Source organism: Danio rerio, chromosome 9, assembly GCF_052040795.2.
Source record: "Danio rerio strain M-AB ecotype USA chromosome 9, GRCz13ab, whole genome shotgun sequence".
NCBI lineage: Eukaryota > Metazoa > Chordata > Actinopteri > Cypriniformes > Danionidae > Danio > Danio rerio.
In genome coordinates this window covers 22612837-22640475 of record NC_141029.1, presented here as the reverse complement: position 1 = coordinate 22640475, position 27639 = coordinate 22612837, and the positions used below count along the sequence as shown (strand labels likewise).

The 27639-nt window shown below is 35.8% G+C and overlaps 1 protein-coding gene across 2 annotated transcripts in view; it reads right to left on the bottom strand.

Moving 5' to 3' along the window:
- Positions 1-10312: 10312 nt before the first annotated feature.
- The window catches only part of man1a2 (mannosidase, alpha, class 1A, member 2), a 182954-nt gene continuing 165627 nt past the window's right edge, over positions 10313-27639 (bottom strand). Inside the window, exons 10-14 of one of the 2 annotated variants that reach the window (XM_087266015.1) lie at positions 27086-27201; positions 26767-26986; positions 24098-24270; positions 14596-14711; positions 10313-12149 (exon numbers count right to left, since the gene is read on the bottom strand). In XM_087266015.1, the coding sequence (XP_087122141.1) occupies positions 12017-12149; positions 14596-14711; positions 24098-24270; positions 26767-26986; positions 27086-27201 (758 nt within the window). In that variant the 3' untranslated portion in view covers positions 10313-12016. 2 annotated transcript variants of the gene reach the window in all.

Genomic DNA, 27639 nt, shown 5'->3' with positions numbered 1-27639 from the left:
GCCTTACAAACTATAAAAACTTTACTTGCATATTATTTTTATTATTATAAAAATGTTTATTTTTAATACAATTTGCACATTTTTAAACCATTTGCTAAAATTTCCATTTCGAAGTTTCCAAAACACCATTGTCATGACTCATTTTAGTCCAGAATGCAGAAATATATATTTTTTCCTCATTTTTAATTGAAAATAGTATCATGGGAACCCACCCCAAGAATTACAACTTTAATGCAGCAAACCATGGCTTGTTTCTAAATACTTTGAGACCTGTCAGTCCTTTGTTGTGTTTAATCTAACACAACACATTGAATGCCAAAACTAAGATTTCATTCAGCATCAATCCAAAAAAACCAGGACCAAATGTCACAGTTAATGCCTTTGAGGAAAGTATACGAGGTTAAGCCAGTGTTTTCCTTCCTAGACGGATTTAATAGAATAAATAAACTTCACAAGAGTGCGAGCAGAAATTAAGCTGTGTTTTGTTCAAAGGTGAATGCCATTTAGTTTGTGAGGAGGGGCAATGCCACCTGCTGCAGCTGGGCTCAGCGCCAAGTGGAAATGACTCACTGTCCAGGCCACGGATGGTTAACCGGCGGCCATTAACACATTAAACACACTGAAGGAGGCTCGCACACGCACATACAGGCCATTAACACATTAAACACTCCACTACGTTTGCGGACGTCCACGCAATTGTTTTTTCCCCTGTCTATCAGACCATCATCATGACTCATGGCGACATTCATAATCCTCTCCTTCCCGTGACATCAGCAGCCCTCCGGGATCAATCGATTAAAATTCAGAGTTCCTGAAAGACAAAAACACAGCACAGAGGGCCTCATGCATGCTCAGCAGAGGTGACTGCTTTTTACTGAAGAAGTGGGACAAATTCAACCGTTACAAAGCTACAATTCTACAGCTAAAGGGAGGATTCAGCCAAACAGGGACATTTATTGTCATTTCATAATAATTTGAGACTTGCTTCTGCCAAGGTATTTTGTAGAATGTTGGAAACGAAAGTTTTGGTCAATAAATTGAATTGTAAAGATATGATATACAGTCTTATGCAAAAGTTTGGCTCTCATTATTTTCATAACTGCAAGCCATGCTGGCTGTTTAAATCAGCAAATGTATTTAGATATACTTTATACCCCAGGGAATAAGCAACATTCAGTTCTGGCATAACATTTATTCAGTGAACAGATGCAATGCAATTTAAGTCATAACAGAAACGGACAGGTGCAAAAATTTGGACACCCCAACTGAATAATGATATCAACCTTTGGTTCAGCCACCTTTTGCTGAAATAACAGTCTGTGGATGCTTCTTATAGTCAAAGATAAGTCCCTGAATTCTTGCTGAAAGTATTTAGGGACTTTTTTTTTTTTTTTTTTTTTTGCAAATTTTCTCCAGTTCAGTTAAGTTTGATGGATGCCTTTTCAAATCAATCCATATATTTTCGATGATGTTGAAGTCTGGCGACTGGGATGTTCATTTTAGATCATCGTCTCATGTCTGAGCAGGAATTACTTGGTAGATCTGGAACTGTGCTTTGGGTCATTGTTCTTTTTTTTTTTTTTTCCTTTATTTTTTATGCCAAGAACAAGTTACATTATTTATACAGAAAATTGACATTTTATTTACTTTTTTTACATATAAAACCCACTTTAACAACCCCTAAATACACTGCCTAAAGAACGATAAAAATAAATAAATAAATAAATAAATAAATAAATAAAAATGAAAGGAAAAGTAATTATAAAAAAATAATAATAATAATTTTTTTAAAAATGTAAAAAAAAAGTGCTGTCAAATCTTTTTTTTCAAAATAAAAATAAAAAATAAAAATAAATAAATACATACATAAATAAATAAAATAATTATAAATACATATAGAAATAGAGTGACAACAGTAATGGGTGATTCAATGAGGGATAAGGCTGTGCTATCTTACAATGGTAAGTTAACATAGAAGAAGCTTGAGATTCTGGACAGAGAAAGAAAGGACAAAGAAAAAAGATTCCAGTTACATACAAGACAGTCACATTATTCCCCAGGAAGTACACTTATAGCAGAGAAATATGTTAATAATGGTTGCCATACATATGAGAATTTGCTAGAGCCTCTAATTGAATATTTAATTTTTTCCAAGTGTAAATATAACATCAGATCTTGAAGCCAGTGTGGTGCTTTAGGTGGATTTAAAGATTTCCAGTGCAGTAAAATTTGTCTGCGAGCCAGCAAAGATGCAAAGGCTATTATGTTTTGTTGTCTTTGAGTCAGACTCAGTTCGTCAGGTGGAATCCCAAACAAAGCAAATTCTGCACATGGCCTAAGCTGTACTTCACACACTTTAGACAAGGTATTAAATATAGTTGACCAGTAAGGATTAAGCTTAGGGCACGTCCAAAACATATGAGACAGGTCTGCTACGTCTGTGTGACATCTTATACAGGTCTTGTCAAAAGTAGAGTTAAAAGAGGCTATCCGAGATCTGCTTAGATGTATTCGGTGTAACACAAGAAGTGCTACCGTTCACCCTACTTAGGGCATTGCTCCAAGATTCCTCTGAAAGTGCTACTCCCAGTTCTTTTTCCCACCTAATTTTAATCTTTTCTGTACTTACAATTTTTAAAGACATAAGAATTGTGTATGTTCTAGAAATAAAACCTTGTAGATAAGAGTGTGTTTCTAACAGAGAATCAACAGAGGACTTTGAAGGAATACTAGGAAACGTTGGGCTTTGAGCACTCACAAAATGGCGTATCTGAAAGTAACGGAAGAGGTCATTATGGTTCAGATTAAATTTGTGAGCGGAGATCATTAAAACTTGCAAAGACACCATCAATGTAAAGGTTTGGGTCATTGTTCTACTGAAACATCCAACCCTGCCGTAACTTCAGCCTCTTGACTGATGCTTGATCATTGTTCTTCAGAATCACATATTGGGTAGAATCCATGCGACCTTTAACTCTCCAGTACCTGTGCTTGCCACACATCCACACAATATGATGGACACCACCTTATTTTACAGTAGGGAGCAGGGTATTGTCCTTGAAGGCTGCGTTCTTTTTCCATCATGCAAAGTGTCTATTGTTGTGACATCTGTCTACAGTACATTTTTCCAAAATTATTCAGGCTTGTCCATACGAGCCTTTGCATAACTCAAACTACTCTTAGTTGGCAGAATGCAGAAAAGGCTTCTTCTGCATCGACTTCCACTGAGCTGTTCTTTGTGAAGAGTGCACTGGAAACTTCCTGCATGACATTATCAGCAGCAAGATGTTCCTGGAGCTCTTTGAAGGTGGTCTGTGGTTTGTCTGTGATCATTCTAACCCTTTCTCACCTTTGCCTTTCAGATACTTTTCTTTTCCTAACACGTTTCCTTCACAAGAACTGTTCCTGTAGCCTTCCATTTTCTTACTATATTTCTGACTGTGGAGACTTTAAACCTTTGTGACAGCTTTTTGCATCGTTCTCTTAATTCATGTTGATGAATTATACTAGTTTTTAGGTCATTAGGAAGCTCTTTTGAGGTTCTCATGTTGCTACTTTGTGGTTCACAATAAGAAGAAGCAAAATTAGCAATCAGCTGTCTTAAATATCTCTTTTTCATGACCGGTTGCATCTGTGTTGTAAAGGTTCACTGAGTCACTCGGATAATTTTTTGTGCTGTGATCACTCAGCATTAAGTGACTAGAGGTTTTGAAATCCACACACAAGAGGGGGTGCTGAAACATTTGCATAGCCCATATTTTTTAGTTTCAATTACATTTCACACAGCTCAATACTGCTAGTTATGGATTTGAAAAACATGACCTTATCTAGCTTTTTCTAGAAAGCGAATGGCATTTCACTGTGCTCTTCTCAAAGAAAGAGCACATTATTATACGGCCACAAAGGGGACCCCACATTTATGCTGAAAACTGTTTATAGATATCATCTTCTTGGTTTCCCAACAGAAAGTCATTTAGGATTTAGAACTGCACAAGGGTTGGAAAATAATATTGATTTTGGGGTAAACTATGTGGTATAATCTGATGACAATTATATTTGTTTAATCTTTTGATACTTCAGTGGCTGTTTGTGTGATTTATTTTATTATAATCACATTTATTATTTATTATGCATTAATAAATAACATCTAACAGAGTATTATGTCCTGTAAAACACATTAAGTAGTTAAGTTTAATAACCTTTAATATGACTACTAAGAAAAAAAAAACGTACACTCAATACAACAGCTTGGAAGCAACAAAACAGTGTGATTCATTGATTCATAAATCTATGTCCTGGAACAAATCCTTTTTTGAATCACTGTAAACTATAAAACGGATCTTGAAACAATTTATTAACACCATGTTAACAATAATGATATTAACATCCACAAGTATGAACAATAAATATGTTGCATTTCAAATGAGATATGCTTCAAATGTGTCTGTGTCAGGGGTGTCCATACTCAGTCCTGGAGAGCCGGTGTCCTGCTGCGTTTAGCTCTAACACACTTGCCAGGAAGATTCTAGTACAGGGGTGGGCATTCGGTTCTAGTGGGGCCAGTGTCCTGCTCAGTTTAGCTCCAACTCCAAATCAAAGCAAACATACCTGCTAATAGATTTCTAGTTATCTCGAAGACACTGATTAGCATGCTCAGGTGTGTTTGTTTAGTGTACTCCAGGACCGGGTTTGCCCACCCCTGTTCTAGTTTATCTAGCAAGAGCTTGATTAGCTGGTTCCGGAAATATTTGAAGGAGGAATATTTGGGGTGTCTTGCTATTTACACAGAAGGGTCAAAGAAACCTCAAAATGGACAGACTAGGGTGGTATTTGAAATACCAGAGTTGGGAATCAGTGAGCAGAAAAGATTACCTAATACTTTGTCTGTATTTACAGTAGATACTGTAGGTATATGGCTGGCCCTACAGTGGATTGAAGAATCCTGACCTAATGAAGTTGCAATATGCTCAGACTCCAGAGCTGTTCTAAAAAGTTTACAAACATTATAATCAAGACAAAACCTTGTATATGAGGTACTTGAATGCTACGCACAAATTTGTCAGATCGGGATAAAGGTAATATTTACATGAGTACCAGCACATGTTGGGATTTAAGGAAATAAAATGGTGGATAATTTAGCAAAGCAGCCAGTAGCAGGACAGAAGTTGAAGGACACATAAAATTAAGAAAAGCAGATGCTAAAACAATTATTTGGCAAAAAACTATGAAAACGTGTTAGAAAAGTTGGGATGAAGAGAAGAAAGGAAGACATTTTTATAGTATTAACTGAAGGTTGGGGTAGAGAGGGCTATTGGAAGAAATCGAAATAAAGAAATTATTATAACTAGGATGAGGATTGGACATTGTAGATTAAACAAGTATGTGATAGGTAGACACATATCTGGAAGGTGTGAATATTGTAATATCATTGAATCTGTAGAACATGTGGTGCTTGAGTGTAAGAAGTATGACAATGAAAGCATAAAGTTAAAAGAAAATTTAAGGCAAATGGGGGTTCAAGGGTGCTCCCTTTAGGATATACTAGGGAAAACATCAAGGGGCATTAATTTACATTTATTATATTTCTTAAAGGTCACTGGTATAGCAAATAGGATATAGAGTGTAATATGTATAGGTGTGCTATGAAAAGAATTAAAAGATGAAATGGGTGGTGAGGGGAATACAAAGTAATAGAGTACAGTAATTATCTTTGTCCAAATCCGGTCCAAAATTGCCAATTGCTGAAGAAGAAGCTGGTTCAGGTGTGTTTGATTAGGGTTGTAGCTAAACCCTCCAGTACACCGACCCTCCAGGACCGAGTTTGGACACCCCAGGTCTACGTAGAAGGACGTTTTGTAATGAAGGATTTTTTAGGGTACAATACAACTGATGGACACGACCCTTTGTGCCAGGAACGCTTTAATTTTTGTTTTGCTTTTTAAAAAATCAGCTTTTTAAGATTTATGAGTAAACCATTATCATCAACATCCTACATTTTTGATTGATTTGTGATTGGATTTTAATATTATTCATTATATGACAGCGATTCTAACAGTATAGATTCTTACAGCATAACAGTATGGCTAACAGGGGTGTGGATGGTACATTTTTATTTTATTTAGGCTGTATACTTTATAACAAGCGGTTCATTGCGCTGTGGCGACCCCTGATTAATAAGGGGTAAAGCCAGAAAGCGAATGAATGAATGAATGACTGTACAAGAACTTTAAAGTTTGGTCTATATCTATAGTAATCTTGCTTTCTGTGGGGGTGCCTGTTAAGTGCTGTGGTTACACTAAAGGTCAGATCAGACATACATCATCTTATGAAACTCGTCATGGATGGATAACCTCGTTATGACCTAGTTGCGGCTTCAAACATATTTTATACCACAAAAACACACCCGTGGGCCGTGAGGGAAGTATCTGTAAAAACTTAATGATAAGCATCATGACACCTCATTTACCTGGGCAGTCTTAACCAAAATCAACATTTGTTTGAAGAAATGAGATACACTTGGAGCAGCATGGTGGCTAAGTGGTTAGCTCTATCGTCACACAGCAAGAAAGTTGCTGGTTTGAGTCCCAGTTGGTCATTCAGTGTGGAGTTTGCATGTTTTCCCTGTGTTTGCATAGGTTTGCTCTGGTTTTCTTTTACAGTCCAGATATGTGGTATAGGTGCGTGCGTGCGTGCGTGTGTGTGTGTGTGTGAATGTTTCCCAGAACTGAGGGTTATATTTTGTGCTGGGTTGCAGTTGGAAAGGCATTTAAAAAAAGCCAGAATAATTGGTGCTCCATTCCAATTTTCCCACCCTTGATAAACAGGGAATAAGCTGACGGAAAGTGACTGATACTCAGATTTATTTTGCAGCATTGAAGACTAACTGCACATTAGTGAAAACACTCATGGCCGCCATTTTAGTGTCATTTCAAATCGAAGTGCTCAAAATTCAAAGAGCCCTTCGAAATGAAGGATTTAATAGGGTACAACTGAGGGCCATGATCTCTAGCAGTTTCATCACACACTGCATTTAATTCTGAGTCCTTCTGAAGGGATTAGGGCACAGATGAGCCTTTTCAAATGGAACCTGGTGTGAATAGCCAGTCAAGTAGACAGACACAAGGGTCAGTAAACTTCTGAACTGCAAGTCTGTGTACCCTACTGTACCATTTTTTTAAATGGACCCTTTTCACAAGCCTGTTATGATGCATTTAATGGTCATCAGCATCTTAAACCCTTGAAGGTTTTTAATATGTAGATTTGTTTTCAAACGAATGAACATTTATTTGCATTTTTGCCCCATCAATCTCACACTATTATTTCCTTTTTAATCTTTATAATCTTTATATTTTAGTCTTTATAACATCACTGTGGAGTTTTTATTTTATTATTTCAGCAAATAAGATATTTGTTGTATTTTCCCATTCACTAAGCTCTAAGTTTACCCAACCATGAAGCCTTCCGCTACGGAGAACCTGGAAGTGTGAAAGGGTCTATAGCTTTTTCCATGCTGTTTTACCTGTAAGATTAGTTTTGTTCCAGCGTGGTTTAAATCAAATTTAGCACAAGCATTTAGTGAGGAGGATATTAGTAAGCAGTGCTCCGTATGCTCATGTTTCATTTCTCCAGTGGTTCAGCCTGTGTGATGTGTAATCGCTATGCTATCATTAGGAGTTGCCAACTGACCTACCTGGTTCACTGTGACCGTGCTTGTTTTCTTTCTTTCTACTGTAAAGTTTTTGGATTGCAACATGCTGATTTTCCAAGTGTATTGCTTGCTTTTATAGCTGACTTGTGTTCTGACCTAAGAGATGACACTCAAACTGACTGAAAATAGGGGCTTAAACAATTTTCACTCAAAAATGGCTAGTGATTTCTCAAAAGACACAAATATTTCAAAAGTATATATATATACATATACTATATATTGTAGAGTAAAACAGTGTTTCACCCCCCAAATGCACTTAAAACAATTACAAGTCATATAAATGACTAAAATTGTTATGACGCCATTGACTATAAAGTGGTGCCATTGGGAGAACTTAAGATCCAGGATATTGACAAGCACAATAACAATCTTTATTTACCTCATTTTTTATAAAATAGTTTTCAGTAGAGTCCCTTACTTTATAAACAAAGCTTGCTGAGAATAAGATTTACCATTTGTTCTTATTCCTGCTAAAATCATGCAATGGTAAAATGAAGTTCTTAAAAACAAAACAACTGCATATTTCATTAGTAGAATGTACAATACGTTTCCGCTAGTGTTTTTATTCAGATATGAAGGCAGAAATCAGTCAGCATGTATTCAGCAGATGATCCATAGGGTCACAGTGTGTCACTAAGAGTTGTTGAAAGAGGGCAAATGACACTCAGATCACGACCTCTGCCAGCCAGCCATCCGTCCTGTCCTGACACACACACACACACACACACACACAAAAAAGAGGAATTTCTCCCCTCAAATCTGCTGTTTCTGCTAAATCCAGAGAACAAAACCATATGTGAAGTGGTATTTGCTGATGACGTGAAGAAGAAGAGCAGGGTGATGTGCCAGTTCACCACGACCTATAATATCAGTGTGTGCTGCCAAGAGCACAAGAGCATGAAGGCCTTCAAACAAACACACAGCACGGCTAAATGTTATTATTACTGAGACAACGGAAACGTATGCGCTGTTGCTTGTTTCAAGCTAAATACTGAGGATGTTCCTATAAAAGCTACAGGCTTCATAGCTTTAGATCAAGGAATTTCACGTCCTTCATGATTGTAAAAAGATTACAAGGTAAAACTTTTATAAAGATTAAACCAAGAACAGTTTTTATTGGTAGAGCACCAATATATGAGCAATATCACACGACTATCAGTGCAATATGGCTGTATATGGGCACTAGCGAGAGGCGTGCAATAAATCATTTTCACTATTATTAGTTCATTATTATTATTATTTTCTCTAATATTATCATCATTTTTCACTATTATCATTTTTTACTATATCATTTTCATCATTATTTTTTTCACTATTATTAATATTTTTACTTATATCATTATTTTCATTTTCACTATTATTTTCACTAATCATTATTATCTAATTCACTAATTCACTATCATTATTATCTTTTCACTTTTATTATTATTATTATAATTTTCACTACTATTCATTCATTTTCTTGTCGGCTTATTCCCTTTATTAATCTGGAGTCGCCACAGTGGAAAGAACCGTCAACTTATCCAGCACGTTTTTACGCAGCGGATCCCCTTCCAGCCGCAACCCATCTTTGGGAAACATCCACACACACTCATTCACACACAGTCATACACAACAGACAATTTAGCCTACCCAATTCACCTATACCACGTCTTTGGACTGTGGGGGAAACCGGAGCACCCGGAGGAAACCCACGCGAACGCAGGGAGAACATACAAACTCCACACAGAAACGCCAACTGAGCCGAGGCTCGAACCAGCAACCCACGACCTTCCTGCTGTGAGGCGACAACACTACCTACTGCGCCACTGCCTCACCCTGTTTAACATTTTACTGTAATTTATACAATCATTCATTCTCCTTTGGCTAAGTCCCTAATTTATCGGAATTCACCACAGCTGAATGAACTACCAACTTTTCCAACATATGTTTTACACAGTGGATGCCCTTCCAGCCAAAACACAGTACTGGGAAACATCCATACACTCGCACATTCACACACACACACTACAGCCAATTTAGTTTATTCAATTCCCCTATAGCGCATGTCTTTAGACTGTGGGGGAAACCAAAACACTCAGAGAAAACCCACACAAACACAGGGAGAACATGCAAATGCCACCATGCCACCTAATATTTAAAAACTATAGTATAAAACAGTGTTTCTTAACCATGCTCCTGGAGAACCACCAGCTCTGCACATTTACCGTGTCTCTCTAAACAAACACACCTGATTCAGATCATCAGCTCATTAGCAGAGACTGAAAGACCAGTAATGGCTGTGACAAAGGAGACATCCAAAACATGCAGTGTTGGTGGTCCTCCAGGAACGTGGTTGAGAAACACTGCCATACTAGATGGTAGCAGTTTAAAAAAGTATTTTTAAAAGTGGTTAAAAGTATTTAAGACCCAGATTTTTGCTCACAATCTCAAAACGTTCTACTGAAGAAAAAAGTCACCTACATCTTGGCATGAGGGTGTATTACTAGCAATATTTTGAGGTGACCTTTTAAAATATTAAAATTAATTAAATCGATAACATGGATTTTCACAAAAAAGCGTAATCTAGAAAGGCCATAAAGAAAAGACTGCACAATAAAGGCGTTTGCTTTATCCTGTTCACTTTTTGTAACATCTTTATTGAATTTGTGTCATTTTAAACATATTTACAATATTTTGTTGTCTTCTTTGTTCAGTAAAAATACAAATACAGAACACAGCTTTTTCAAAACCCACCCAGCAACAACAGGGAAGAGCGTTTGCCTGGGCTTCACTCACCATTAGTCAAAGTCATGTTACTGTGGGAGAAAAGAACTGAAATGACACACTTCGGACGCCACTGCTGCCACCTAGAGGAGAGGAGAGCACACACGGGTCTCCTTCAGACAGGAACTGAAAGCAAAGAGAGAAAAAGAGCTGATCGATGGCACCCAGCATCTTATCAACGGTGCTTTGAGATGGATTGATCCTCAAACAGAGCTTAGAGGAAATAATCAGCTTTTCCTTCTGCGTGTGGACTACATGTTCTGTGAATGTGCCATTTTACACACTTGAAAGTAAAAAAAAAGAGCAGAATAAGGCTGAAAGCGTCTTCAAAAAGAGACTGAATCAATATTCATTAAAGGTCTATTAAGCCAAAAGAAATAAATAAATAAAAGCAAATGAAATACTTGATTAGGACTGGCTGCAGGTTGTGTTTGCTCAAACTCATCTGATGTCAGGAGTCGGTGTTTGAGAAAACACATCAGGGAATAAGTCACGCTAAAACTCACATGAGATCTTCAGAGATATGCTTTAGCTTTTAATGAAAACCAGAAACTGGAATGACAACCTGAAAATAAAACAAACGACCGCAGTTGAACATCATTCGTCCCGTGACAAAACCTACATCATTGGCATTGTTGTTAAGTTGTATGCAAAATATCTAGTTTGTGTTTTACCGACTCTGAGCTTCTTGTACACACACGCACACACACACACACACACACACACACACACACACAGTGTATTTTCTGAACTCTAAACCCCATATATTTATAATATATAAATCTCTATCTCGTTGGCTATGATTAGTGGTGAATCTCAGCTGCTGAAAAAAAAATCTGGTCTGGTCTAACAAAGCGGCACTATTGACAAATGAAAACAAATGGTGACAACCGATAGCATTAGCATTGAAATAGCTGCGACTTCTGCTTCAAGTGTTACTGATTCATAGAGTGGCGAAACAAACCCATCCACCAATCAGAAAGCAGTACTTTCTGAGGAAAAGACGTGAATGGAGAAACACTGAAAGCGCAGGATTTCTGGAATGACGGTGGTGAAGATTTCACAGCTGTTCGACAGCAGCACATGTCCATAATTTACCCGCTAACCTCAAGAACGAGACGTTGAGAAGAAATCCTGAACATCCCCGTGTGCCCAGAAAAGGATATCACAGGAGGCCATATCTGCCGTCTCGGAAAGCGAAAGAGGCTGGTCCGAAAAGCATTCATCCACCAAGTCATGAAACGCCACCAAACTGGAGAAAAACAAATAGAACAAACTTGATAAAATCCTTCCCTGGTGAGAAATGCGCGTCTTTTTTGTCCGCTAATTGATCAATCCACCAGTTTGTTGTTGAGAGAATACATGAGAGAGAGATAGAGAGACATGATGGGGTCTCCTGCGTTCACTGCAGTCCCATGATTCACAGTGCAGGAGGAGACAGTGGTTGTGGGGTTCAGTTCTCTCCTCTGCTGTCTTTCAGGAGGAGGGAGGTGTTCAGTAAAGGGGCGGTTGAGGGGGAGAGCGCCCCCCTGTCTGTCCTCTCTACCGCTGGCTCTCGCTGCCCGGCAGGGTGATGTTGCCCAGGTGCAGGACGGGCAGAGGATGAGCCTCCGTGTTGAACACCCAGTTCTCCAGAGGAAGCAGCTCGTCACTGGAGAACAGCAGGTACAGATATCTAGAAAATCACAGAACATTTACAGAATTAAAGAAAGCTGTAATGTTTCAATCACACCAGCAGGTGGCAGTAACGACTGGCTCTCTTTCTCAGTTCAATTTACACCACCTTGTTTAACTAAGAATTACAGAGCCTGCCGTTAACTGGGATTATACTATTATATTGTGTACAGGCGCAGGGAGATTCGAGTGGTTCAAAAGACCCACTCCCTTACAAAGTTCAGAATTTGGCCCATATATAAGCTCTTTTGTCTGAAGTTTGAAACAGATTTTTAAAATAACTGATAGAAAAAAAGCTTTAAGACAAATGTAATTATTAATTATTATTTAAATTGACTAATTCTGACTGAGGAAATGAGCTGGCCAGATGTTATTTGCCTGTAGGCTACAGTTTTGAATTTAAAGGGGTTGTCCAGAACGTAATTTTAAGGCTTAGGTGTGTTTATAAGATGCAAAGCAATGTGTACTCATGTTTCACTTGAAGGAAATCACATTGTTATTTTTTCATAAATCTCACTTTGATTATATTCACCTTATTCTTAGCCAACTAGTGGGCGCAGCCATTTGAATCTTTTTGGCTGGAGACTTCAGGTCTCATTCACTTCCATTCATTTTTAAACATTAAAACCGGCTTGTTTCACTGTTTGATGTTGCAAACTGACATTTTCTTTATATAATATTCTACTTGGTCTGTATAGTCATGCAAACATTTGTTTGTAGAGCAAGTAGTTTGACCATTTTCTGCCGTTTATAATTACTAGTCATTTCTCCCATAGGCAACTAAATCAGAATTTCTAAAACAATCGCAATAACAGGCGCACTTCCGCATTTTAGAATAAGGTCAATACAGCTACTCAGCTAACATGAAAATGGCTGTCATATTTCCAAGCTTCTCCGAAAGACCCGACCTCAAGTGACTCTGATTGGTCATCTATCATAATGTGCTGTAATTCGCGGATCGGCTCCACATCACACCACCTACAAGCACGCGCTTTTGTGCTGTGTAAACAGTCAGTCAACCTCATGCACGCTGTCTAAAATAAAATGTAACTAGTGTCTATAACGAGTGAAAATGGGGTGTGGCTTCTTTAAGAGTGATCACCATTGTATGTACAGTGACACCACTGACAGAAGAATAAAGCACAAGATGTGGGATGTGACCTGTGTGAGCTTTGGTTGATTTTTCTGCTGCAACACGAGTTAGGCGAGCTCTCCTGTATTTTATTACCTAACTCAACGTGTTACACAACGTCTTTCACATATATTCGGAATATGCATATGTAAGTAATATGAATTGTCCACATATCTCTTGCTAGATTATTCCATGAGATGTAGAACGCACAGAAAAGCTGCTTATTGGGAGACACGCACGCGCTGGTGAATTAAAATTGTTAGCGGTGCCAAACACCATTTCCTGTTGTTTACATCTTAGCTACAGCATACTGTTAACGCTAGACACTGTGCATGTCATGATTAATTTTTAACAAATAAAAACACTTACAGGTTGTGAGTCCACAGCTTTTGCTTGTTGGAGCTGCCCCTTCTTTGAGGAGATTTTAACCGAATCCAGCACTGAACTGGGAGAGATTCTGGAAGCTGTGTTTTGTCAAATCATGCTTGCTATGTATTTTATAATTCTCTGGAACAAAATTAATACTGAACTGTAAGCACTTCTGTCTTTGTGTCGTGTCATTTGGAAGCCCAAATACAGAGACAGAAGAAGCTCTGTGGAAATAGCAGCGTTTGGACGCATTTTAGCTTTCTCTGCTGTAACATTACAGCGCCTCTGGCCACGCCCCTTCGCTGTGCAGTATGTTCTTGGAAAAAAAACCTAAGCTAACTCTGTAAAAGCCACTGTCTCCCTTTACATTGAACTTTAAGCGTCATACATTCAGAGATGTTGTTTATGTTCACACAGCTACATTACACATCAACTAAAGTTTAAAATATGATAACATAGTGGGCCACCTCTGTAAAACAAGTTTTAAACAGATTGCTAATATTGATGGATGATAAATGAGCATTTCACTTATTTTTTTGTTCAACATTTGTACTTTAAATTCTAACGTTATAACGTACATTTTAAATTCACATTCGTAAATAAACACATTTTTGTAAACATAAAATAGTTTGAGAAGCACTTTGACAAAAATGTAGGAAATATACTTGTTGCAGCAAAAAGTGTGGTCATGATGACCATCCGACAAGCTCATCCAAAAATTAGTGCTTAAAATGTCACTAAAATGCAACATTTGAAACTCTTATTTAATAGAAAATGAGGAGAATAACTGCAAAGTGGTCCACTTCTTGAGGAAAAAAGAACCACCTCTTTTAATAGGCTGGCTACGGGCCTGGTATAATATGTAGTTCTAATGCATACTCGCATAACGAACTGAAAGAGATCATGAGAGAGTAAATGAGTGCGAGTAAATGAGCTGATTCTTTACTTGAGCGTTTCAGCCAGGAAGAAGCTCTGCTGGACGTCATCATAGGTGGGATTGGAGGAGTAGACGTCTTTCACACCAGAGAAACCTCCGCTCACTCGACAGTGCTTATCTATAGCCTGCAGAAGAGAAAGACATTGTATTCATATATAGAATATGACTTACACTCAGGGTCATTTAGTTTGTAACACTGAAGACAATAACATTATTATATTTTACTTTTAATTCATGAAATAATTCTGAAAAAAATAGCAGTTTGCTCAGAAATATGAAGCAGCAAAACAGTTTCATTATTAATATTAGTAAGAAATACTAAAACCTGGTGTTGAGTTAGCTATTTTTGGTGTACAAGAACACAAGATATCTTTAACAAACAAGAAAAAAATGTTATCGCCTTCGCTACTTTGTTAGGAAGGAGAAGAATACTACTTGATTGGAATTCAGCAGCTTCACCTAAAGCTTCAATGTGGATGTGTGATCTGATTTTATATTTGAAATTAAAGTAAATTAAGTATTTAATGAAGGGATCTGTCCAAAAATTTTACGAGACATGGCAAACTATGATCACATATTTTGAGAAGATGAAGACTCTCTCATTTAACTGATTTATATAAAGAAATCTGTGCAAACAGGTTTAACTGTGATCACCAATATGGTTTGGTTTCATATTTATGTAAAAGACCACTATAAATGTATCAGAATATTGATCTGTATTATCATGTTATGTCTGTAATAATTTATTTAAATTTTATATATATAGTGCTTATATATAATTATATATATATATATATATATATATATATATATATATATATATATATATATATATATATATATATAAATAAATATATATATATATATATATATATATATATATATATATATATATATATATATATATAATTTATTATTTTAATTAATTAATTTATTATTATTATGATTATTATTAATATTTTCCATTTTGCTATATTTTTATCTATTCCTGTTGTAATTGTATTTTCATTTTATTTGTTTACGAATTAATTTCTGTGGCAATGTTCAAAAATGGAGGGGGGATTACAACCTTTATTTTACAAAATGTTTTGTTAAAGCTTGAGAAAATAATAATATATATAGGATGATTCAGCATTTCTTAAGTATCATTTGACACTGGATACTGACAGGTCCAATATTCAACAAAATACTTCTGTTTAATATTTCTTATTTAAATGTAGAGAAAAAAGAAAAGAACAAAAATCACAACCTGGATTTAACTAAGCAAATGGGTAGGAGAATCCCAATGGATAATAAGTGCATGGATGCTTATGCTTCAGTTGGTAACAAGTTAATTAACTTTAACAGATGTAGAGAGTAGATTCCCATTCCTTAAACAACTCATTTCCCAAACAAACAATGTCAGAGGGCACTTCCTGTGGTCGTGAAAAATGACCTAATTATTGGCATAATAGTAAAATGGTGAAATGTTATTGCACAATAAAATAATTGTTCAGAAGTAGTTCATCATTTAACTTAATCATTTATTCCAGTGATTTTAAAAATTAAGTTTCAGCTTCATTACTACAGTCTTCAGAGTGCTTCAGAAATCACCCTAATATTAATAATATTGATTATTATTATTGTTAATATTATTATTAATGTACTAGTAAAAAAAAAGCAATAATGACTGGAGTAAAAATTTCATTTGAAACTACATACAATAAGGAAGCAGTTGTTTAAAATTTTAATAAATATTTCACATTTAATAATTGCCGCCCTGATGTACAGAATAATTTTCTTAAAAAAAAAAAAACATAAAAACTGACTAGTAGTTTATATGGTCAGAGAAAAATCTTGAATGACTGCAATCGCCAATCACAAAAAAAGAAAAAAAGAAAAAAATACATTATGAAACAGAGTATTTTTCCACATTCCAATGCGCAACTCAGGGGATTGAGACTAAAGAGCTGTGTAGCCTTAAGAAAAACATTTATCAGTGAAGTTAATCAAGAAAAAAGGCTTCAATTTTCTAGGGAGCATAAAGATTGAAGTCTGGAGCAATGGAAGAAGGTCATGTGATCTGATGAGTACAGATTTACCCTGTTCCAGAGTGATGATGGGTCCATCAGGATAAGAAGAGAGGTGGATCAAGTTTTGCAACCATCATGCCTAGTGCGGACCATACAAGTTGGTACCTTTGCTGAGATCTGGGGATGCTACAGTTGGTCAGATCAAGGTTCAGAATTGTTATGTACAGTTGAAGTCAGAATTATTAGCCCCCCTTTGTTTTTGTTTTTCTTTTTTTAAATATTTCCCTAATTATTTTAAACAGAGCAAGGAAATTTCCACAACATGTCACCTAATATTTTTTTCTTTTAGAGAAAGTCTTATTTGTTTTATTTCAGCTAGAGCAAAAGCCGTTTTTATTATTTTTTTTATAACATTTTGAGGGCAAAATTATTAGCCTCTTTAAGCTATATTTTTGATAGTCTACAGAACAAACCATTGTTATACTAACTTGCCAAATTACCCTAACCTGCCTAGTTAACCTAATTAACCCAATTAAGCCTTTAAATGTCACTTTAAGCAGTATAGAAGAGTCTTGAAAAATATCTAGTCAAATATTATTTACTGTCATGAAGAAGAAATGAGTTATTAAAACTAATTTGTTTAGAAATGTGTTGAAAAATTTTCTCTCCTTTAAAAAAAATAAACAGGGGGCTAATAATTCAACTGTATTGGACTTCAACTGTATATGTACTGAAAGACCAGGTTATTCCATCAATGGATTTTTACTTCCCTGGTGTCATGGGCTAAATTCAAGATAATTATACCAGGATTAATCAAATTAGAATTAGAAGCATGAGACATCACATGCTTTTACATTTTTACACATGTACAGGCTAAGACCAGACCGGAACCCTATTGAGAATCTTTAGAATGTCCAAAAGAAAACTTTGCGCAGCAGTCTGATTCTCAATCATCAATACAGGATCTAAATGAAAAATGTCTTAAACTCTGAGACATGTAAACACATGATGTTCTGGAGAGAAGATCGCGTCTGAACATTTGCTGGAAAGGGTTTTTAAAAGACGCTTGAGTCATGACCGTGTCTTTTCTGTTGAAGTCATGCACTTTTCTTCCATCAGTGATTCCCAAACTCGATTAAAGCATATAATATCTCTCAGTTTCTAATAAAAACATCAACCAGCTGATGAACAACTCAGGCTAGCTCACTTCCAGATGTACTTTTTCCTGTGCCTCAGCTCAGAAAGATTATCTATACAGTATGGGCAATATCAAGTGAAACTCTGCCCTAATCACCATTTTATGACTGCAAATCAAATCAGCGCATGACGGTGTACCCGCAGTAATGACAAGCCAGAAATAGGAAAAATATATACCATGCTGCTCTGTTTTTCTGGCCCGGTACTCCAAGAACCAATAATGCTCCATTAGTGCTGCTTCAGCCTCTGCAGGCACGAGTGATGCAAGCCATCTGTGCCAGGAAAACATGGCATGATGTGTTCACCTACCTGCAGCAGATCGGCCTGAAACAGCTGCTGCGCTCAAGACTCACCTCAACAGCAGCTGGCCTGATCCAGCCCTATATTAACCCATTCAACAGAGATCCAACTCCTCCTCCCCTCATTTCCATTTAGATTACTTCAGCTCATCTTACATCTTTAAAAACCTTTATTTTTCAGAACGTAGGGCACTTGTTTTATCATCTGAAACAGTATTTACTCCACAGCTATCCGTTAACACCATTTATGCCATTTATTCTGCATATATTTGCTGAAAATCCAAAACACTGTTATGTGCTGAAATGTATGCACTTGGTTTATCTGCAAATATGTAATGGTATAAAATTAGTAGTAAGGAGTGAAAATAGCACCAGGCATTCCAAACAAATAAAGATCTGCTACAATTAGACGCATTTCAGAAACCAGAACCAGAAAATCAGAGCACATCACACCTGTCCTCAGGTCTTTACACTGGCTTCCAGTTACATTCTAAATAGATTTTAAAGTATTTCTACTTGTCTATAAAATCACTAAATGGCCTAGGACCTCAACACATTACAGATATGCTCGCTAAATACAAGCTTAACAGATCCCTTAGATCATTAGGATCAAGTAAATTAGAAATGCCAAGAGTTTAGTCAAAGCAGGGTGAATCTGCCTTCATCTGAATCCACCTTCATGTATTACACCCCGCCAACCCCAAACTTCAGAAGAAATAAGTCAAAATTAAGAGTTTTAAGGAAATTATCTGCCTATGTGGTAAGTGAAATAATCTTGTTTTCGCTTTGAAATGTAAGAATTTTTTTTTTATTGCAGAAATCTTAAATTCAGTATAAATACAGCAATTTAATTCAATTCTGTAGCTCCAGGTCAACTATAATTCAGACTGGACGGTGCATATATTTGCGATTTGACTATTGCGGATGCGCACATTGCAATATCAATGCTGAAACAATATGTGCAGCCCTAATCACAACTATGACACAAAAAACAAGTATGGTTAAGCAATCCGCCATTTTTTGGATTGTGTTGATATCTTTTGCTTCAAGTTGTGTTCATATTTCAGTCAAACTATCTTTGAAATATTTGATCAAATCAGCCACAAATCAAACAATGCAACTTTGACATGAGTCCTATAAGCAGTGATGTATAAGCTAGAAAAAAAGTCATTTAAGAATATGATCAAGCTAAACTTTTAGGAAATATAATTTCCATCTAATGCAGTGATGCCTCTCTCAGGGTTTCTGCAGATTTCATAAAGTCAAATTTAGGACTTTTTACGACTTTTAGACCATAATGAATTAAATTTCAGACTTACACAAGGCTAAACTCCAAAGTTTTTTTTTTTAAATAAAAAAGTTAAAACCTTAAAAAAACAATAAAGTCAAGTGTTATTGTGAGGAATATAATTAAACCATATTAATAAGTTAATAAAGTCAGTTAATAAACGCTTCTTAAAACTTTTATTGAAATATATTGTTAGTGATTGAAAGGGTGTTACAAGCTATATAAAAGGGGTCTAGCTTTGCATAGACAAAGGAAAATTAAGACCCATTTAAAATGATTTAAGATCTACAACTAGGCAAGGGTCGGTATACGATTCTGACGGTATGATAACCTTGGATAAAATATTTCATGATATTGTGATTACACCCATGGGTTATCATCACATGCCTACCTACAACACAATATCTCAGTGGATTTAACTTTTTAAAGCCTAAAATTTGGCTTTTGAAATTGAAAGATTTTAAGACCCTACAGATACCCTGCTTTCTTCATCTGTTGTATATATAAAAAAGATTTTTGTGTTTGTTAATGTTTATTTAGTCAAGTTTAAAAAGAATGTATTGTTTCTTGGAAAAAGATTAAAACACTTTTAATCTAAGTGGGCATCAACATAGCAGAGTTTTCAATAAATCTAATATTTATCTAAGGGAAAACCTTTAGTTTGTTGTGGCCGTTGATTTAAATGAAAACTGAAAAACAGATTTCAATACTTGAAAACAAAAACAATGTTTTTATGTGCACAAACATGTAGTCTTCCTTCAAAAAGTGCCATTGTCAAACGACTTGCCTGGCATGAATAATACTGCATTTATAGTCGCTTTTGTGGATCTGCGTGAATAGGGATTTGTTTGACAATGGGGTTGCGTGAATGAGAAACTTTCCAAACACAAAGCTAAAACTTATCTGCTTTTAGTACATATACGTAAGCGCTGTGCAAACATACCCTTATTCTGCCTTAATATTAATATCACTCTTCAATTGAGAATTACATTATTTGTGAACACTTTAAAAGCTCAAACAACCAAAATATCTTTAAGCCGACAATAACAAACCACTTGTCCAAAATCTATCTGACCATCTTACTCCAGACGAGATATAGTGAGAACTTGGGAAAATAATATTAACCGATTCTGGAGATGAGAGTGGATGCCAACCAGATCAACACAATAGCGTTTATCTACACTAAAGACAACGCAAAGAGACGTGAAACCTTGAGAACGTGGAAAGAAAGAGCTGCACAGAGAGAGCTGGAGACAGAAAATGATCAAATTTGAAGGAGAAAAGAGCCGATAACAACATGGGAACAAGTGAGCTTTATTCCGCTCCCTTTCTCCTTTGACAGAAATGGGGAGGAAAGAGAAAAAGCCCAGGCACCATCAACTGAAAGCCCAATTGCAAAGAACAATGACACCCAATCAGAGGGAAAACAATGACGCTCCATTCCCAAGACGACTTTAAACTCTTCCAAAACCACAAACACACCCTCAAATAAAACAGAGTGATGATGACGGGAAAACCGAGGATGAAAAAAACAAGGGATGAACAGATACAGAAGGAGAGGTACAGGACTAATACCAGCAGATGCCACAGATAAAGTGAGTGCGACTGAAGCTGGATACCAAAGCGATAAGATATGGTTTAGATACTGAAGAACATCTTGTGCCGTACACACAGTCTGACCTTATTCTGTCTGCGAGATCTGGCTAAACTCTGATGGCTGGAGATACCAGTTTTATGAGGGCGGATGAACACTTCTGTTTGTGCTCCAGCTTTGAGTGGGTATAGTTATAGTTGTAATTTAGTATAGTATAGTATAGTATAGTATAGTATAGTATAGTATTATGTTTCTGTACAGGGACAATGCACAACAGTACATTTGACCTAGAATAACCATAGGCAAGACAGAGTCAGCTTAGAGGAAAAGTAATAGTTTCCACCTGTAGTCCCCCAGGCAGGTTAATGCTTTAAATGTACTGTAGACAATTTTTATAAATAGACCAATCAGTAATATACAACTGTAATCATCAACGACTTTAGTACTGCCACCAGTTAAACAAGGGTTTGTTTTATTGGGTTATAATTCTAGCTGACAACATAAGGCGATAATTTGTTTTATGTTATGGTCGATAACTGACAGTAAAAGTGTGTTTTTTTAAATGCTAAATCATTGCAACATTTACACGCTCATTTAGCAAGTGCTTTTATACAAAGAGACTTACAGTACAAACGAGGACAATAAAAGCAAGTCATTATTTTGTTATAATTAAGAACAGTGATTTAGAATCGGAAGAAGTAGTTTTGATATTTTCATAAATTTGTGATTCTTATTAAATAAAGGCATCAAAAATACACAGGACAAAATATATTTAATCTTAAAATACATATTTATTTATCAGAAAAAATATTCACAACAGGGTCTGAGGCAGTTTAATTTGCATTAAAAACAGATTTTTTATCGTTATGATAAAATCACATGATAAAAATTTAAGTAGTGAATAAAGTACTTCTGGAAACACTTTACAACAGGGGTTGGGAACCTTTTTCAGCAAAGTGGGTAATATTTATATTTATATTATTTAATTATTATTTATATATTTTTAACATTCATATATATATATATATATATATATATATATATATATATATATATATATATATATATATATATATATATATATATATATATATATATTCATTTTTTTTTCAGCTTAGTTCCTTCATTCATCTTGGGTCACCACAGAGGAATGAACCGCCAACTTATCCAGCATATGTTTTACACAGCGGACGCCATTCCAGCCACAACCCAGCACTGGGAAACACCCATACATACTTACATTCACACACATACTCTATGGCCAATTTAGCTTATTCAATTTACCAGTAACGAAAGTCTTTGGATTATGTGGGAAACCAGAGCATCCGGAGAAAACCCTTGTGAATACGATAAGAACATGCAAACTCCACACAGAAATGTCAACTGACCCAGCTGGGGTTCGAACCAGCGACTTTCTTGTTGTAAAGGGATTGTGCTACCCACTGTGTCACAGTGGCGCCTATATTACTGTATACAGGTTTAAACTAAATCTTTATGTCCATTCAAAACTCAAAAATAAACAAATATGAAGCATCACATTGAGCAAGTCCATGAATGAAGAAAGGGCAATATAAAGAAGTATTTATTTTTCGCCATCACCACCCATGAATTGTGTTTGAATTTACAAGCACAAGGTTACCATAAAAACAGAAGTTGCTTCCCCTTTATTGGAGTCACAATTCACCTTTATACACAGCACCAATTAACTTTAACTGATCAAATTTAAACTGATTTCTAATGACGATTCTAATTTTTTAACTGTAAAATATTATTAAAGACAGAGGCGCTAAAGAGACATGTATTTTTGGTCAAACAGCCACATGTGGCTCGTAAGCCATGGGTTCCCATACCACTGATTTACAACAAGATCCATTAGTTAACACAAGTTAAATGAGCATTACATTTGTTATAGTATTCATTAATCTTAAACTCCAAATAAGAAAAAAACTCTTCATTGTTACACTGGTATATAATACTCATATGATACTTATAACGATTAAACTCAAAAGCTGTAATTTTATCTAAGGTATTTAATTATTGTTATAAGATGTTAAATATATAAATTATAAAATTATACTATATATAAAATATTACTTTAATACAGTAAGCATTTCACACTAATCAATTTATTTTATGCCATAAGTTGGTCCAACTTTATATTGAGTGTTTCAATATGTACTTACACTGAAATTAATCAGTTGTTACAATGATTAAGCTTAGTTAAATACATGCATGTAATTACACTGCAATTAATTTCTGCAATTACATTTGTAATTACACTATTGGCCCTACTAGGCATGAGTTAATATATATTTCTGACGGTATGTAACCTTGTATAAAATTCTCACAGTATTAAGGTATTGTGATCACTAAAATATATAATTTTGAAATGTCTGGGTAAAAAACTAAATCTTTTTTCACTTTGAGAAACATTTAACATATTTTGTAACAGTAAACATGCTAAATAATTTAAATAAATCATTGACTACTGCTGTCTTCATTAGCTTCAAAAACAGATTTTTTTAAACAATTTTTATATAATTTCAGCTGAAGACACTGTTGTCCTAAAAAAGAAAAAAATAACTTAAAAAATACTGTAGGAACAGTATAACAGAAAAGTTTGGTGGTTTTTAAACCTTGACTTTTCCAAACTGTGGTATACCTTGAAACTTATTATCCCATGCCTAACTTTAACCATCCCTAAACATACACATACCAGCAAACATGTGCCTAAACTTACCCTAAATAACACCCATAGTGTTATGCCATACATTATAAACTTAGTAATACTTATTGTATTTATTCATTTAATCTAAGTACATGCAATTAAAGACATTTAATATAAAGTGGGACGCATAAGGATAATAATACTAAAACAAAACTAACATTTATGATTGCTTCTCTTTAAATGTTCATCTGCAAAGCTTTTATTCTTTTATTTAAATGGGGAGGGGAAACATCTCCTTTAAAATGCTTCTCAGGTGTTAGACAAAATATTTTATCAAAAATGTCTTGAGAAGATGTCTAATCCATGAATGCACATCATTATAAGAGATTCACAGCATCACTTTCAGAGATACTGCGTTTCATTCATTCTGATAAAGATGGAAAAGCTGCTGACCTGCGCTGCTTCCCAGCCCCACTGCCTGTATTTGGGATCGTGGGTGAATCTCCACATGTACCAGTACGTCTCGATGACCTCTGGCCTCAGGATGTAGTATTTCTCGTTCTGTCTCACAGCCACAGCCTCCAGTCCGCTGTCAAACTTGAAGGCCTCCGGACCGAGCTTAAGCACTGCAAACAATCACAGGTTCAAGCGGTCAGCGCTATTAGCTGAACATTCGGCCCCTCGTGGTGCTATAAACATGAAACTATCTGTCTGAGTGCTTGTGGTGGCTGAGCTGCAATCCATCAACGCCTCTCAGTCAAGATGTGTGAAATAGAAATGGCACAATCTTGAAATAACCTGTGTGGTGTTATCATGGCAACAAAAATTAGAATCCCAATAATCTCAAGCATTTTTCTTCAGTGATTTTTGTTACGGACTCGAATAAACAAAACTTGACTACATTAGGGGTGTGCAATGTTACTATATACTGTAGTCCATTTCAATGTGGTCATGTCGTTGACCCATGAATATTTACTGCTTGTTTTCAAACTATTTCATAACGGTAACAAGAGGCAATTCAATCATAACTTCATGTTAATGCAGCTATCATAACTTTATCAATATTCTTTTTGGATTCTCGAAAGTGATAAAAATGAAAAATGTAAAACAGGAAATCAGTTGAGATCAATGTTTTTGTTTACATCCCTCAAAATGGTCTATATATGTATAATGCGGAAGAATTTGTCGATAAAAGTTAGATGATATAGAAGGCATTTGAACATTAAGATATTTACAGTGAATTTGCACACATAATGCTAGAAATTTCTTTTAAATTCAGTGTGTACATTTGAAATTTGTATACATGACAGTTTAAAGTTTTTCATAATAAAAGTTACTTTAAATATTAAAGTAAAGCCACCAGCAGGTGGAGGCAAGGCAGCGTCTTTAACAAAAATGTAAATCAAATTATTCATTGAGCAGAAAAAAAAAATTGTACTTGGATTAAATTTTGTTGACATTTTGTGAAAAAAAATCATGTCATCTATTATGTTTAAAAGTAACCCACAGTAGCTATGCTTCCATCCAAAAATGTGAATAAAAAAACTGGAATATCGCATAAAAGATGTGTGAATAAAGCAGCATTTCCATCCAACAAGACATAGAGGACAAAATAGTCACTTCCTGATAAACTGGCGCCAAATATCAACAACAAAAACAAATATTTTCCTTATTTAATAAATTACTTGCGAATCAGAAGACGATGCCGACACGCAATGAACACGTCGTAGCGTTTGAAGGTATGAGACACGGAGCGCTGATTCTTATGACAGTTCCAGAGGTAACTAATAATATAATATACATAATATAATATAAAATAATATTATAAACAAAAAAATAATATAATATACAATAATACTAAAATGGTTAAGGTGTTTCAGATATTTTACAATGTTCTCAGCCTGCTGGTTGGTTGGAGATCATCACATGATCTTTTATAAGAAAATCACATGACCTTTTTTAATACACATACTGGAATTTGTTTGGTAAAAGTCTTTCTATCATATTTCCTGTGCATCTTTTCTTATCAAATAAAAAGTTTGCCCTACTCAGTTAAGTGCATAAGTTTTTTATGCACATTTTCAAAGTGTATGCCCATCTTGGCATTTCCATCTTCCATTTTTTTATGCGCATGTCAAAATTCTGCATTAAAATAGGTGAATGGTGATTTTTGCTTTTTAAGCTGTAGTAAAACATCACATCAACAATTGAGCTGAATCTTACAAAAAAATGGAAAACTCACTCCTATGATTCTGTGATATAACTACATCATATGAAAAAAACATAAATCAAGACAAGATATTTTCCATTGCATAGTACAGCACAGTTTGGTATAACAATGGTTACTTTTGGGAGCTTTTTCATTGTGTTCTGTACGTAGTACCTGGTACTTTTTTAAGCAACACCTCAGGTGATTTTCCAACCGAGTCATGGCGTTAACAAAATACTGCTGATCAGCTATTGATTGTCGCTACAGCGCCATTGGATTTCCTCAAGTAACCATCAAACCCCCTTTACCTAAATAGTCAGCAGCAGCCACTGCTGTATTGTTGCTTTGCACAACTAAACCATTTCAATACCACTGCAAGAAAAAGACACCTGAAATGTAAGCATATTGGTCAGCAGACAAGATCCAGAAATTCCTCTCATTTGTGTCTGAGGAGCGGATCCAGCAGGAGCTTGATGGAAAGACCCAGAATGAAAATGTTTTTCAGAAAGTCAGGGCAGTAGAGGCGGAGCAGTTCAGAGCAGTTCAAATCTGAACCAAACCGAACTTCACTGTGCAGCGCAATGCAATGGAAAAGAGGCTACAGAGTCAATGTGCATCTTACAAATAACTGCACAAATCACGCACACCTTTTTTAAACAATAATTATATAATCATTGAAAATACATATTGCAAAGCCCTATGAATAGAAAGATCAAATGATATGAAACCATTCTTTCATGTTAATTAGTAAAACGTTTAAATATTTTTAAATCTAAGCATCACCCACAACGTGCGACCTGTAAATAGTAAAAAATAAGACCTTAAATTTGAACAATCAAATAGACTTTTTAGGGATCCTCAGGAACCCTGTTTATACTCTTTGTTCCTCTCTTGCCCCTCTTTATCCACTAACCAGTGCGATCATAGCTTTCGTGGCAGGTGTGAGCAATCTCTGCCCCGAGCTGCAGGTAGTGTCCAGCTTTATCATCTGGTGAGCCATCAGCCCCAAGGGCAAACATGCCGCCAGCAAAGCAGGTCAGGTGACCCATCTTGCGCTCCAAGTGGCCGTTTTTCCACTCCCCGATGAAAGTAAGGCCCCCGTTAGACTTACGGATGAGGTGGCGCTCGATGGCCTGCAGGATGAGACAGAGAGAGAAAGAGAAAATTAACAGAGATGCATCAATGCAGCACAGAACAACACACAAGACGACACAGTGGCCAGAAGCCCTCACCTCGATGGCATCGTCGTAGGTCTTGCGAGCCTCGGCATCGGTTTTGTCAGACATCAGCCAGGCTTTCAGGAGGTATTCATAGAAACTATCACCCAGCCCACCAACAGATGTGTGATCTGCAGATAGACAGAGAGAAACAAGGGGAAACCAACAAAGGTGAGATTTCAGCTTCACATTTGTCACATTTGTCAAAAGTTTGAGGTTAGCTGGATAAAAGAGAGTTCACCAAAGAAAACAAAGATTCTGTCATCAATTACTCACTCTTTACTTGTTCCAAACCTGTTTGAATTATTCTCTTCTGTTAAACATGAAGGTGAATATGCTGAAGAATGATGGGAGAAAACGGCCATTGGGTATTTTTGCCCTACTATGGCATTGTTTCCACTACATTCATTCTGCCATGGCGAGGCGACACACCAAAATGTATTCCCACCACATCTACATGTCAGCTTCTCATTCAAAACATTCAGTCGTTGCTGGTATTTTTATACTGATTTATCATTGAACCAAAACGTAATAAAAAGCAAGTGAATTATAATTGCGCAAACTTTTTT